Source organism: Camponotus floridanus, unplaced genomic scaffold, assembly GCF_003227725.1.
Source record: "Camponotus floridanus strain SB8 unplaced genomic scaffold, Cflo_v7.5 scaffold177, whole genome shotgun sequence".
Taxonomy (NCBI): domain Eukaryota; kingdom Metazoa; phylum Arthropoda; class Insecta; order Hymenoptera; family Formicidae; genus Camponotus; species Camponotus floridanus.
The window spans coordinates 143079-158463 of record NW_020229300.1 but is presented as its reverse complement, the minus strand read 5'-3'; the positions used below and the strand labels follow the sequence as shown (position 1 = coordinate 158463).

At 36.2% G+C, this 15385-nt stretch overlaps 2 protein-coding genes across 4 annotated transcripts; both read right to left on the bottom strand.

The window, feature by feature from the left end:
* Positions 1-289: 289 nt before the first annotated feature.
* Positions 290-7685, bottom strand: LOC105258102 (integrator complex subunit 3). 3 transcript variants are annotated; one of them, XM_011269173.3, is made up of 10 exons: positions 7218-7685; positions 6175-6773; positions 5456-6017; positions 5075-5270; positions 3494-3659; positions 2443-2991; positions 2263-2356; positions 1791-2158; positions 1131-1695; positions 290-1030 (listed from the first exon to the last, which is right to left on the bottom strand). In XM_011269173.3, exons 1-10 carry the CDS (start codon positions 7290-7292, stop codon positions 953-955), a joined length of 3252 nt encoding a protein of 1083 aa, XP_011267475.1. In that variant the 5' UTR covers positions 7293-7685; the 3' UTR covers positions 290-952. The 3 variants fall into 3 exon arrangements, with proteins under 3 accessions (XP_011267475.1, XP_019885194.1, XP_011267476.1); XM_020029635.2 differs by having other exon boundaries at positions 3494-3656; XM_011269174.3 differs by having other exon boundaries at positions 3494-3632.
* A 4751-nt stretch (positions 7686-12436) lies between these two features.
* LOC105258103 (serine/threonine-protein phosphatase 5) lies at positions 12437-14830 on the bottom strand. The gene is made up of 5 exons (XM_011269175.3): positions 14597-14830; positions 14178-14387; positions 13865-14018; positions 13701-13801; positions 12437-13594 (listed from the first exon to the last, which is right to left on the bottom strand). The coding sequence occupies exons 1-5, from the start codon at positions 14615-14617 to the stop codon at positions 13352-13354; spliced, it is 729 nt and encodes a 242-aa protein (XP_011267477.1). The 5' UTR covers positions 14618-14830; the 3' UTR covers positions 12437-13351.
* Positions 14831-15385: the final 555 nt, after the last annotated feature.

Below are 15385 nucleotides of genomic sequence, written 5' to 3'. Positions count from 1 at the left end.
GTTTCTCGAGGATAATTGTGCTCAATAAGCGCAGACGCAAACTGTATATATTTGGTCGTAAAACTGTACGCCTCTTGCCGGAATTCGATGCGCCAATTTACGTTTCGACATTCTGGCAGAAGGTCCTATTCTAGAAAAGGAAAAGCTAACAACTCTTATATGAATTGCGTTCGGAGATATGGCAACGAATATGTCCAATTGCAGCGATTATTTTGAAAAAAAAAAAAAAAAAAAAAAGAAAAAGAAAGAAAGTCTTGTAAAGAAAAATAAGATATGACAATGTGTAAAACTCATAATTGTAAAACTTATAATTAAAAAAAATAGGATAAAGTGCAAAAGGGATATATTGTGTTGCTGTTACCCCTCGCAATGTTGCCAGATTCTGCGCTTTGTAAAAAAAATAATCATCAAGTGATTTCAGATACGTTTAGTCCTGCTGTTTGGTAACTTTATTTGACAGATGTGAGCGATGGCTCAATATTCCGCGCGCGAATATTTCGAGAGGAAAACACAGGGAAGTAAAATAATTGACGTATCGCTTTGTAAGATATCTATATCTGTCATACGAGTTACCGGAAAAAAGCAATAATCAGTATTAACGTGTAAAAACATGTTCGGAATGAGAGATCATACTTAAAAATACGATTAAGTAGTTCTCACACACCGATCTTCATTTTTTTTTTAATAAAACGATTCAACAATAACAATCAGAGTCTCTGGCAATTTTGCTGTTGCTCTGAGCAACATTTACGAAACATATTAAAGGTTTTTTTTTCTGAATATATGTATAACCTCTCCGCGTTTTTTTCATCCTTAACGTACATTATATTTACAAGTCGCGCTAAATAGATCTCTATTTATGTATATCATATTATCTTACTATTCTTAAGGCTAGTTTAGCTTGCTGCACACACGTGACATGGTCCATGTGACATATGAAGACACTGGGTGGTCAGTCGCTGTCCGAGCCCACTGGATTGATCTTTTTCCTTTTTTTCGCTTGCTTTGTATTCACGATCATCTCCTCATCCTGTAAGCGATAAGAAAAAAAGATCTCTCATCGTCAAAATTTTTCTATATTTTACATATACACGTGCAGAATAAAAAAAAAGTATAGTAAAAGAACTTACTTCACTACTAGTGCTACTATCAATGTGATATCGAACTGATCTCTTCAAATTGGATCTTTCTCGCGTGTTAGCACCGGTTTTCCTATGACCACCTTTACCACTGCCACCGGTTCCGGAGGAAACATTGTGTTTTCTCGCAGAACTACTCGGCGGCGGTGGCGGCGGTTCGTTCTCCTCGTTGACTTCGGCAAGCGCGAAAAGATCGCCGTAGCTTTTTCTCAACGAGTCGTTGCTTGCCGCTTGCGCCTGTTGCAACGCTCTCTGCATACCTTCCGAATGGTACAGTTGTAATTCCGTAGAAGACACGCAGTGCTGACGTAATTGGTCCAAATGGCCGAGAACTTGTTCACCGGTCGGTGGACCGGACTGTTGATTCTGTTTAGCGCCAGAACGTTTCCGTTTATTTGGACTGGTCGCGGGATAACGAGTGCTGAGCAAGTTTGCAAGCAGTTCGCCAAGCTTCTCCTCGTAATCGCGACACCAATAGCGTAGCACAGCCACGACGAACATGTCACCATCAACACTCTGCCGCGCAAGCAGTTGTCGTAGAAGATCCAACGTTGGCCTATACAATATAACATACGAATTGTATATTAAATTGTTTGATAATTTATACCAAAGATTTCGATATGTATATAAACTGTAGCTATAATTACTCACTTTTCTTGCTTAAGCATCAACAAAACCGAAGTAAGCGCCTCTGCGTGATTGCGAAACTGTAGTTTCGGCAAAACCGGCAATACGTAATCAATCGGAAAATCGTGCGCGAATATCAGCTGCCAGAAACAGTACTGCTCGAAAGTTTCCCAGTTTAAGCTAGCTGTTAATAACGCGGTGAATGATTCTTTCTTTAGCATCTTCAAATGGCCCTGCATTATTTGACAAACTAGATCCTGCAACTGGCACGAATCCACAGTAGAGACAACCAGATGTAACAGTTGGACATTCCCGAGGGCAACGTTTTGAAATCCCATGTACACGTCGGGCACGAGATAACATAACATGAATATGTTATCTTCATGGCAGAGCTACGATAAAGGCAAAGGTAATGAATGTTGCAAAGCTGTCCCTGAATATATGTATACATACAAAATATCTATTTGTAGCCAGCCATAAAACTATATACACGTACCTTTAAGTCCGATACCAGGCATACGTCCAATTTTTTTTCTCGTTGCGCACAAAAGTCCTTGTACACCGATGCTTTAACGTCATTCAAAACATTGCTGAAATCAAATAGAATAGACGTCAAAAATGTTTTTTTTTTACTGATTTTTTTTTTTTTAACAATTTATTTCATTTTTAGACCAACCTAGGCTCGCCTTCTCGTTTCTCTTCTTCTCTGCCCCAGACTTTCAAGAAATAAAGAAGAAGATAACCTATTCGCGGCTGAACTGATTGCATTTCTGCCAGTACTCTAGCCAATAGCTTCCGTCTATTATCCTCCTCTTTGCACAATTGAAATTGATTTCGAAACATAACGAACAACGGGGTGCTTATACTATCGGCTAGCGCTTCCTCATTCAAGTTATCCGACGGAAAGATCTGCGCCGTGATCTGCGACGATAAGATGGTTGATATACAGGACGCTAGCGCAGGTATCGTTTCGGCGTCTATTTCGTCCTCCACGACCATTTGTACTATCCTCTCCATCGTTTGACACCTCGCTTCATTGTCGATCTCCGTGTGCAATGTCTCTATGCTGGTTCTCAACTCCTCCGGTTCCAATATGAGACGCAAATGCGACGTAATGTCCTCCTTCTTCACAACACAATTTGCATTCTTCTGATCATTTTTCAGTTTTACTGTAGACAACGGTATATCCTCCTCATCATCTTCATCTTCCACCTTGGTTACTATCCTAAAATATATATACAAATTCGCAAAACTGATTTTATATCTAAGATATAACATATAATCTTTTTGACTAGACATTGATAGTTATGAGAGTGTCTGTATATCATTGTTCATACAAAATCGAAGAATGATTATAATTGAAATTATTTTATTGCTATCGTTTCTCGGCTATAGAAAGAGTATTAAAAAAGGTAATAGTAATACTATTAATAATTTAACTTGTTCGCGCGTTTATCATTCAATATCTTTTACGAAAAAACTAATTTTTTTGTTATGATTCCTAATCTATATATTTACGGTTTTTATTTTACATAAAGCTTAGAAAACACTTTCTTAATTGACGAATATTGATAAAAATATTTCTATTTATTTTAGAATTTTTAATAGAAAAGTTGGTTTTTTCCGGAAAACGTTGGTTTTTATCGGCATGGATTTTATCCCAAAAGTGTGGATTTTTGCCAACCCTGAACACATATACTATAGAATAAATATAATAGATAATAAACCTGAGAGGAGATTCCTCCTCTTCATCACTAAATGCTGGCTCTGGATCCTGTGCTACATGATTATTCTCCATGGTAGAATTTGTGGTATTCTCTACTACAGTCCCTGGATTGTGCTCCTTGTTGAGCTCTTCCATTTTACCTGAATATTTCATAACCTTATTACCTGCTTAAAGACATGATGTAAAAAGTTAGTAAGCGATAAATGTGCTGAAAGCTAAAAAGGAGTGAATCGTCAGATTTGACGCAAAGAAAGTTTTTGCGAAGAAACACACTCGGTATCACATACATGTGGCATTTCCAGATGTCTAATGTACTTCTGGGAACTTGGCAAGACTTTAACTTTGTTAGTATCTTCTCACATTTTTCGAATATCTAAATGTGCCAATTTCAAAACCATTTACACTAAATTTTTATCCAATTAAAAAATGCCATATTGCATATGGAGCCAAGCATAAATTTTCTTCAATTTGACAAATTCTTATCGAGATTTTACATTATAAATTTTAACAAATACATATTCTACCAGACACACACAGAATTTGATAAGCATTATTATACATGAAATTATACGATACACAAAAAATATTAATATTGTTTAAATTTCACACATTATTCAATATATGTGCATATTTTTTTTTTAATATGCAAGGACACAAAGCATATGATTGATCACAATAGTTGAGATATTTTTTTCAATGTTTTTTTCATCTATCACATAAGAGAATTTGTTTTCTAATATTCCAAAATGAGAATCCAAACTGCCAAATGCATTTATATCAGGATATTTATTCAAATCTTGTAAAAAAATTTCCTGAAAATTTCTTGATTCTTCAAATATTTTTATTCAAAATTTTAGATAAAGAGAATATTTTAAAGAGACTTTTTTGGTATAATTTTCTAAAATATTTTTTTATTATATGCGTTTTCACTCACATGAAAAGAAAAATAAAGTGACTTAAGTGACAGATTTGCAAATATACTGAAAAATAAAAAAACTTAATAACTTTTGTAACATTTTTTTTCATTCGCATAACATTTTCATTTTTCAACACTAAAAATTGTGATAAAAAGAAATATGCACCGTATATTAAATATTTTAAATCATTAAATATATATGCGAATATAAATAGGTATATCTTTTTATGATATATTTTAAACACACATAATGTGTAATCTAGTTTTGCTTACAAGAAAGCTTAAGAGAAAAATTATCAAAGAAAATTTCGAAAAATTCCCTGAATCTTTCAAATATAGAAAATATATCCTTGAGAAATTCAAGTTTTCTATGTTTTTCCAGGGAGAGTGGACACCCTATTTATATATTCGAATATTTAGAATAAATGTAATAACTAGAAAGTGATTAAATTAGGAATGAGAGATGTTAATAATCGTCGATAAGTTTTGAATATTTAATAAAAAAAACACTTTCCTAATGTGACAATTATTCGGATTTGTCAAATTCGACTCCAAGTTGTTTGAACGCCAGAAACTCAAGAAAATTTGGATAATCCTATCTTATTTTGTATGCAAGATGCGAGATTGTGTTAAGAAAAGATTTGCATGCAGCAATAAAAATTTTACCAGGATCTGTATTTGGTGGTAGGCAAAATTCCTTAAAAGTTTCCCGTATCTTGCTCCGCAATTCTCGGTCCAGTTTCGGGCTATCGAATAATGGATATAGACTTGGCAAAACGCGTTTCTCCAAAATTTGTCGCAACGATGAAAATATCCCGTTTCTCACTTTGTCCGTTAGTGCAGGGTAAAAATTTGGAATTATCTATAAACGAATCGTATTCTCGTGTTATAAACGAGGAATTTCATCAAACATGACAATAATAAAATAATATATATATATATATATATATATATGTATATATATATATATATATATATATATATATATATATATATATATATAAATAATAAAAAATATACAAGCCAAATATATTTGTGCAACTTTACCCTGCATAAAAAATCTAGAAGTGTGGCAGTGACGGGTGGATGAGACCTCATCGAATTGTGCATGACGAGGATCGCCGGCTCGATATTCATGATGTTGTCCTTGTCGGGTTCGAAGAATAGCCAATCGTAGAACAGGGCCAGTTTTGCGTTGCTGGCAGCCACGGTGGAGGTACACGTTGTGAATAACCAACCTATTACCGCCCATCGCGGTATGATGTCAGAGCACAGCAGCTCGTTTGTGGGATGTATAACACCGACGATGAAACGAATAAGGTCGCATCTCAACGACTGAGATTCAGGCGTTGCCAAGTACTGCCTTTGGAACCAGTCCTGATAACGCTTGTGATTACCAAAACGAACGTTACTGGTGAGAAACACGAGTTTCCTCTCCATATCCGGCGTCAAGCGAGATTGTAAAAATCTTCTCGAGGTTCTGGTTTGCAGCAACTGTAGAACACCATTAAAATTTGGACAAAGACTTTTCGAATTGAGCAGGATATCTTTCCACAATGCCTCGAATTCCGGTATTCTCGCAACATTCTGCAATAAACGAACCAAATCCCTGCAAAAGAAAAAAATATATAAAATGTGTATATATGTGTGCGTGCGCGCGCGTGCGTGTACACACTCACAAACACGTACATAATTTTGATATATTAGTTTGATAATTTGTTATCTAGAGAGCATTATAGTTGCATTATAATCGCGGGTATATTTACCTTCCAATAGCTAGGCAGTCTGCCATTCGTTCTCTTATCAGAGATATTGTAAAGGTCACTTCCTTTTGCCGTAAACCAGCCAAGTGAGGCGCATTATGGTCTTCTATTAACCGCAAATACGTGTATACAATTGATGCTACTAAAAAAGGGAACTTGTCCAACCACGCTCGATTCTCTTGAAAAATATCTAAGAGAGCGTCAACAAGGAATAAATTTCTCGGGGAGATATCCCCACCCGCAGCATGCCTCAACAAACTTAAACAAAGATTATCCACATTAGTTACACTAGTCCTTATCATTTCCCTCAGCAACCACAACAGCTGACTTCTAGTGACGTCATTTAATCTCAAATATTTCTCCAATACTAATTGATTGAGATGAAGTAGCACAATGGCAAGGCCATCTCGCGTGATTAACGTTAAGTCTCTGTAACTCTTTGCAGCATTCTGCGAGTCTGTCAGGATCATCACTAATAAACCCAATGAAACTTCTTCGTGCGTCTTGTCCTTGCAGACAGCATTGTTCAACGTATCGTGAACTTCCTTTTCCGAAAGCCCTGCAGTCAAATTTTGCAGCGTCGAGTGGCATCTCTCCAATTTCTGAAATACCATATTACATCGTTTGATTCTCCTGATGAAGGAAAAAGAAGATATGATATAAAGATAATATTATATAAATGTAATGTAATTTTCATTTGATCTCGCGCTAAATCTCCCTTGGGAGGAAAACATACGATACCAAATAATTGAGAAAAAGTATGAATCGAATAGATGAAAAAGATAAAATCGAATTTGAAGAAAATCGGATAGAGCTTTTTCCTGCGAAATACAAAGCGCAGGAAGATACAAAACTGGACTGGAAGGTGGTGGAAATACGAGGTACGTCTTCTCACTTCGCCAGGGTGTAGAATTGAAATTTGGCGGGGAAACGTGCGTTTTTACATGTGGCGCCGCCCGTCACCAACGTGCGCGACCATCGCAACAATGGCGGAGGCCCTCGGCACCCGATACGTATCCAGTGACTATTTCAAATATTTATGCTACCTCTTCCAGCTCGTCCTTGTTCTCGATGCAGCTCGTGACGAGTAGCCGGGACGCCGGAGTCTTCGGCTGCTCCATTGCTCGTTGGCTACGCCGCGGCCAGCCCGTGAACGTTACTCGAGGCCCCGTCGAGCCCTCAGCCCTCAGCCCTGTGCCCCTGGCCGCTTGTGCTCGCCTCCGTGCATCGTGATCGTCTCGCTGGCCCGTTCTCTCTCTCTCTCTCTCTCTCTCTCTATCTTTCTCTCTCTCTCTCTCTCCCTCTCTCGCTCGCTCCAGCTGGCTTCTCCCTCCTCGCTCTCTCCCACTACGTGTCCTTTCTCTCTCTCTCTCTTGCTCCCTCTGCGCCGCCCACTCCTCGCCGTTGCCCGTGCCGTGCGCGGACTATCCACTGTGTTTATTCCTCGCTTCGCCACAGGCCTCCCCGACTTCGAGCACAGTTCCGATGCGATTGCGCATTGATAGATGCGCCCAGTCGTCGAGAGGGCCCCGCTTCGTGTCGCGGTGCCCCCACTAGCCCCTAGCACCCCTCTCCTCCTAGTGATCGCCGTTCGCCAATCAGCTCTCACCAGCCGGTGTACTACGATGGGCTGGGTGAGGATGCGATAGAAAAGTAGCGCGACTCGCGCAGGGTCGGTTTCCGGCAGGGCGCTTTAAGGTGACAGGAGCCAACGTGTGACACGTGATAAACTTGACCGCTCCGACTGGCCTCGCAGTTTTCGAGGACGAACGAACGAGGAGAGAGAGTCTTGATTTTTCCTTTTTTTTTTCCTTTCCGTCAGCCCGTTTAATAGAATTTATCGGCGAATTTTATATTATTTTTAGAAAAGAAATTAAACTTGACAATCCTTTTTCCTTGAAATGCGGCGCGAGAGGACACCGGGACATTTAGGAAGGATAGGACGAGCGTCAAGTAAATTAAGGAGGCGAATACTCGTCTAACCCCTAAGAATTTTTTACCGGTTAATCATCCGACGAACAATGGAGCGGATAACGGAAAGCATCTTCATGGTGGATTACGTTTTGCCTCTTTGCGCCACAGTAAGCGGACGAGCTTTGTGCAATTACTACGGGGTGTACGAGTCGTAAACTTCGTTCGCCACGCGCGTTATTAATAAGTACGTTGTAATGAGACGCGCGAACTTTGGTGATTCCGACAGAGTCACGGTTACAAACTCCGTATAATGAAGAGGCGGGAAATGATTATAACATAGTTAAAACTCGCAGATCATTGTTATTACGAAATGTTTGGAAAATTGCGGGTGAGGAAGGTATACACGGCGTTTAAATTAAACTTTCATACTAATAGACACACAAAAACTCGTTGCAATGAAAAGGACTAGAGAAATTGTGTTGCGCTCGACAAGATTGTCGTATCTCAATAAAATTTGCAGTAAAGTGTAATTATTTAAGGAGACTTTTAAAAATATTACTTTTTACAATACTAAGAGCCATTTTTCTATATTTGAAGGAAAGGACATTTTTGCAGAGTTAACAAAAAGAAATATATATGCGTTTTAACTAACTTAATTGATAGGAGCGATATTTAAAATAGGAATATCTTTCTATATTATTTGCTATAGATATCATAAGATACATTAATTTATTTACGGAATAAATTTTCCTCCACGTATGTGATGTGTGTATATATGAAATTATAAAACAATGTAGGTATTTTCGATATTTTTTTAAGAATTTTTAAATTAATCCCAAAGAATGTATTTAATATATAATTTTTATAATATTTAAATATGTTCTTAAAAAGATTTATCGATCCATGAATTCAAGTTTAATTGAAGTAGAAACGAATTTCGAAAAAAAACATTAACTGATAAAGGTATATTATGAAATTGTGGTGAAAAGATCCCATTTCGTGAGTTTCATAGAGCCGAGGGTGCGTCATGCGAAACTGCGCATCCGCGCGCGCCTGCGCGGACGCGCCGCGACGAGTACCAAGCGAGATCAGCCGCCTTTTAATCGCAAATCGCACTGGGCGTCCCGGCCACGCACGCTCCTCTCGTTTCTTCGTTTCGTGCGCGTCTCGCCGAGATATATCCCGCGACGCAACGCGTTCCAGCTGCTTGCCGAGAAGAAGTACAAACACCTCAGTTTTCAGCCCTCGAACTCCGCTTCGTCGACTCTGTATCGGCGGAAACGAGCTCCAGGAACTGCGCGACCGACACCTAACCCCGTCGTAAATTTCGTCTCGCGACTCCAGATTTCTTCCTTCGAAAATATTCGCGTTTCAGGGAACAAGATCTCGAGAGACCGAGATCTTGTCGCCATTTTTTCGCGCGACGTAACGGGAATGAGTGTTGGACGGCGGACGACGCCGCGTGCTGTTGATGCTGCTGCTTTTACATAATGGCCATGTTTGAAGTTTATATTGCCGTCGTGGCGCTTCTCTTTACGCGACGTAAGCTCTGCGCTTGATCACGTACGCACGATTCACTTCGCGAGCCTGAGAGAATATCCACGGCAGCTGTGTGACGTCAACGATTTCGGAGCAGCGTATGACGAAAAGGCGATATCGTCGCAATTTCCAATTTTCCCGAATCCCTCCGTAAACTCTTCACTTCTTTCTTGTCTCTCAGGCGTTAAATTATTCGAGTTCGTTTCCCGAGTTCAAATTTCGCGTAAATCGAGAGCCGAAATCATCTCCGCTCTCGAAAATGGAAATTGGAATACTTTGCAAAAATTCAACTCGTCATCATTTTATATGAATTTCAGTCTATGATTTTTCTACAAATTGTTAACGTATCGTAATGTCTCTTAATTGTAAATGATATCGCAATCTAAATGTGCACATATATAATATTCGCAAATCTATTTCTGTCGGCTGCATTACTATTAGCCGATTCGCATCATCGCTTACAATAAAGAATCTCTTGGATGCACAGATAACGGACGCATGACATTTCAAAGTTCCGAGAGAAATAATCAGCCAGCTCAGATCGCAATATACGCTTATTACGAACCGTGGATGTAAGAAATAACAGGATTGACTATGTGTATGTGTAATCCGTGTACGAAATAGAAAACAAGTATTTAGGGAGAGAAAGAAGGAGAGAGGGGGGGGGGGGACAGACGTTAAGGATACATCGTTTTATTGTTACGAAAAACGCGCGAAGTCTGTAGTTTAATGCGACGCATTTAAAGTACTCCTAAAAATGAAAATCAAAAATGAACGAGAAACATCGCTTCATCACTTCGTGAAATTGCCTGGGGACCATCGAGTGTTGTAAAAACATCGAGACGCAAGGAAGCATTTGCGAAAAACGAAGTCAAAAGTCAATGGCCGATTTATCTCACTTTTTATCTCTCTTTTTCAGAACACAACTCGTATGCGTTATTGCTTTTGTAGTTGTAAAACGATCATTTGTAAAAATGAAATTCGATAGTGATAGTAGGTTCTCTTATCATAATATCGCAGTTTTATAAGTCTTACAAGATATTCTTTTCGTCATTTCGAGTAAATTTGACAATACACTTACATACGCAAACACACGTACGCATATGTACGTAAAAAGTAACTCGATCATTTATAAAATGTCTATTTATGAACACAAAAAATTGACGATGTAATAAAACGCAAACTGATTGGCTAGCCAATGTTATTGATGTGACTTGTGATGCATCAAATATGCGTTATATATTTGGTAACAAATAAAATTAAATTCGCATAAACAAAGAAAGGTAATTAATTATATTTTTATACTAATAAGAAATACATTTTTATTAAAATATATTCATAAAATGCCCATACATTACACTATTGTCGAATATAAAAATATATTGCTTATAATTTTTGACAGTTTCGAAAAAAATATTTAGCGTTTGCTACTAAATATTAAATTGCGCACGTTTTTTGTATTTGACAATATACCTCATTTTAATATGTGATGTTTGTGCTACAAATATGCGCGTTAAATCAGTTATTATTACCAATTATTTCTTATATTCATGCTGCAAACCTCAATGAAACGCATGCGCTAGATAATGTCATGAGTAATTTTACGTCAGGATTGTATATATGAAATGGGAAAGAAAAGAGAGCATTTGGAAAAAAATACTTTCGTAAAAATCTTGCAAACGCATTACATTAATTTCGTAAAAGTCTTGCAAACACATTACATTAATTAATGATTTTTAACAAAAAGTAGCTTCACTGATCGTTGCGTACAAAATAAGTTTTTTTTTTAATTTTGTTGAGGCAAAAATTAAATTTATGGAAGAGGAAAAAATTAATTAATGCACATATATGCCATTTTATGAATTAGAAAGGACAGTTTCTTTTATATATTATTTTTCAATATGTATATAGTTATTGCGTATGATTATATTAGTTCTAAACTATTTATATCACGCACTATAAAAAAATTTGTTAATTTTTAATACTTGATATCAATTTTTCTTGACAAAATTTATTCCTTTTTATATTATTCATATTTTAATATCGCTATAATTATTTACTCTTTGGATTCTTATCAACTATTTAGCTATTTAATTCATTCTGTCCGATAACTGTCCTCGTTTCTTGTTCTATAACTTTCTACTTTTAATTTACGGGAATTTAAGTTGTAATTTCGGAAATAAATCAAATGTTCAAAATTAAAAACTTGTTTGCATTTTTCTTTTATTTATTTCTCGCATCGCGAGAATATATTTTTTCCATGTGTTGCTTTCTCATACTGTATATAACTCGGATATATATATATACTAAAAAAAATGATCTTGTAATCATAGCAACAATTTTCTAAATGTAAAAATTAATTAAAGTAGATAAAGAATTATGCAAATATTATGATATTACATGTGTTTTGCAGTTAATTAATAGAAATGAAAGGCAAAATTCATATTTTAATTGCTAGTGAAATTTAGAAAGTCTCTATGGTACCTTTTTAGTCATATTAAGGCTAATTGCACTTGTTATAAAGTATGATAGCACACAGAAAAATCGTTTCTCAAAAACTATAGTATCCAAACTTATATTTATTCAATGCAGTGATTTGATAACGAGACCTAAATTTGCCAGAAGTCATTAATAAAACCTGCTATAAATTCCATATGTTACAATCTTTTAACAGATACAAAATAGTGATGAATATTTGTTGTAATATCGAAAAATTTACTTACATCAGAAAATTTTTTTGAGTATGAGATATAAAGCGACAAGTTTGAAAGGACAATGTTTCGGGGATCAGGTATTATCTATCGATAGGCGCTGTTCTGTAATCTCTTTATTTGCGTAATTTGTATGGTGTCGTAAATCGCGATTTGCAGGACACGTATGTGACAACTAACGGCTGATACATTCGAATCGTATGGACGAATACTTAATAAATTATAAACTGGTGATTATCAAGTTACAAGTAAAATTTCTATTAGCCTTTTTCAGCTCAATGGGAAGATACTTCCCAGCCGAGAAAAGACTTTAGTATACATGTTCAGATATATTTCAATCGAGATCTATAAAGATGTGCTATGCACATCTCTGATGTATTTATATAGTGTGCAAAAAGTAGAGAAAAGTGCAACATTATCTTATAATACTAGATTGGCATGCTTATACTTCGTTATTCGTTGTATAAGAATCACAAGGGCGAGTGCGAATTTCAAAGACACTGTTTCTTGCTAAGTGAGTTGTAAGAAATACGAATTCTTTAAAATAGGATATTCTTATTAGTTTTGGATAAACTAAGAAAATACATTCATACTCTCGTTGCTCACAATTCATACAATAATTAAATGTACTGGCAATGTATATAATAAATCATTACTACATGTTCTTCTAAAATTGTCTCTTGCATTTTATACTATTAACTATTAAAATTATTTACCACATGTATTAATTGCGACTCTTAAAAAAAGAGTAGATTCAAGAAAGAATTAATTCATTTTTCAGTGTAAGTATCATTTTACAATGATTTGTATATAAAATTGAAAATGACAATATATTAAAAATGTAAGAAAAATATCAAATTTTTCAATAAAGGATAATAGTAGCATTTAACAAAATAGACAATGATCTGATCATAGCCAGCTATATTATTTTTATATGTTTGGCATCGGGACTTTATTGCATCTCTTAACTTAAACTATTCAAGAATTCAATATCCTGAATCAATTATCAATACTTACTACGATTTTCCTTTACGGAATCGCTGTCGCGCTTGTGCTTTGCTGTACTTTGGGTGTTTTTCCTTCTCGTTATTTTTCTCTATATCGATATTTTCCAAATCTTCCTTTTCCTCAGGGAAGAGATCGACAGGTGGTTCTAATAATGATTTTCTTTGGCATTTTACAAAATAACGAAATCCTTTTGCAATGCCAAAACCAAGCATGGCTATAGATATCGTTAATAACGCCATCAGTAAAGGATGCTGCAACAGAATACAGAATGATATTTCCAACAAAAATAATTTAATGTTGATCATTTATTCTTGCATAATAATGGTTTCAAAATACAAATTATGAATAAGAAAGTACCGTTAGAGTGGGCTTGTTTGTAAAAACATAATCGGCAATCACAACTATAACTCCTAATATAATGCCGACACCAGCTCCAAGCCACGGGATTTGTTGATCAGCTGTGAAACAATATTTTATTATGTTTCATATTTTTATAATTCCAATAAATGTGCATTATGTACCTCTTCTATCCTTAATTAATGATCTAGATGCTCTATTCATTGCTTCTAAAATTTTAGGTTCGTTTGGTTGCAAGGACAGGGCTTTGTTGTAAGATTGAAGTGCCTCACTAAAACGGAATGTTCTTAGTTCGACCTCACCCTTTCTGAAATAACCCTAAGGAACATAGAAATATATTTTGATAATTTCAATGTGTTTTCCCTCCGCTGTAAAGATAAATTTAAAGAAGTTAAATCAGATTTTAGATTTTTAAGTAATTGATCTCTTATTTGTTATATCGAGTTTAATTTATTATAGAATATGCATTTTATGTACTTTAGACCAGTCAGACTTCAATTGGATAGTCATCAGGGCATCCTCCATAGCATAGTGATATTGTCTCATCATTAGAAAGGCAAAGGATCTGTTACTGTGGAGAGAATAATTCTGCGGATCCAATTTGATGGCGTGTGTATAATGAAACATTGCCTCCTCATATTTCTGTTCCTTGACACATGCATTTCCCTGTTGCTTGAGATTGTCAACCTAAATGAATAGAAAAATGCTCTATAAATTTTCCTCTTATAAATTACATCAGTATTTAGAGGTTAAAATGGGATTAATTTGTTCTCGTTTTGCGAAATATATAACTAATATAGAGGACATTATGTAATAATGCGTTCGATTTCTCACAAAGTCTTATCTATCTAATGCAATGTTAAAATACGATTGTAAAAATTTCAATACAAACTCACCTCTATTTCTCGCGCGTTCATCGTTTTCGTTTTCCGCGTATCTGTTTGAGAAATAACTCTCTCTTATGGAGAAATAACGATGAATCGTTTGATCATTCTTCTTTAAATCATTGTCGCAATATTTTCTCGGATTGAATATAATCGACAATGAAACGCAGATGAACACCTGTCATGTCCACCAACCGGTGCGGCAAGCGCGCGCGCGCGTGCACGCTGCATGTGTTTTCTATTCGCACGATATGTATCATTGTAGGAGATGATCATATCATATATATAGCAGAGAGAAACCTGAGAGCGGCCACCAGCCTCGACGGGTACATTTCTCGATGCTTGACGCACCGTCTGACAAAGTGGACGTGAACTATGTCCATTACGCTCGGTAACGAAACATGGTTTGTGTCTATGATATGGGTTCATGTCCGAACTATTCAGAGATGGACAGTCGGATAAGAATCGATAATTCATCGTTCTGTTTTTGTCTCATCAATGACAGACCACGCGACTGCCACGCGACGAGCTTACGATTTTGCTTTTCTCTTTCACTCGTCGCGCTTTCACGTTCTTCGTTATGATGTAATAACGAAATGATCTTCACATAATCCTAATTTTTTAAGGGTATTGGCAGACAAGTTTTCCAACTTTGTATGTCCTGTAACAAAAATACAACACATTATGAAAATTACGATTACATGCTTACTTCAAGCTGCCATAGCAATTGGTATACCGAATGTTTGGTAAAAAAAAATTTTTTTATGTCAGGCGTGTTGGTTATGATCAATTCGATAAAGT

Bases quoted from the DNA above. Each gene is read 5' to 3' on its own strand.
- LOC105258102 (XM_011269173.3), bottom strand. From the start codon at position 7,292: ATGGAGCAGCCGAAGACTCCGGCGTCCCGGCTACTCGTCACGAGCTGC. The intron at 5,271-5,455 runs GTAAAGTTGCAC...ATTCGTTTATAG, and splicing joins TTCTAGATTTTTTATGCAGG to ATAATTCCAAATTTTTACCC. The intron at 2,357-2,442 runs GTTGGTCTAAAA...ATTTGATTTCAG, and splicing joins AAACGAGAAGGCGAGCCTAG to CAATGTTTTGAATGACGTTA.
- LOC105258103 (XM_011269175.3), bottom strand. From the start codon at position 14,617: ATGAACGCGCGAGAAATAGAG. The intron at 14,388-14,596 runs GTGAGTTTGTAT...CTATTCATTTAG, and splicing joins TGAACGCGCGAGAAATAGAG to GTTGACAATCTCAAGCAACA. The intron at 13,595-13,700 runs GTACTTTCTTAT...ATTCTGTTGCAG, and splicing joins CAAACAAGCCCACTCTAACG to CATCCTTTACTGATGGCGTT.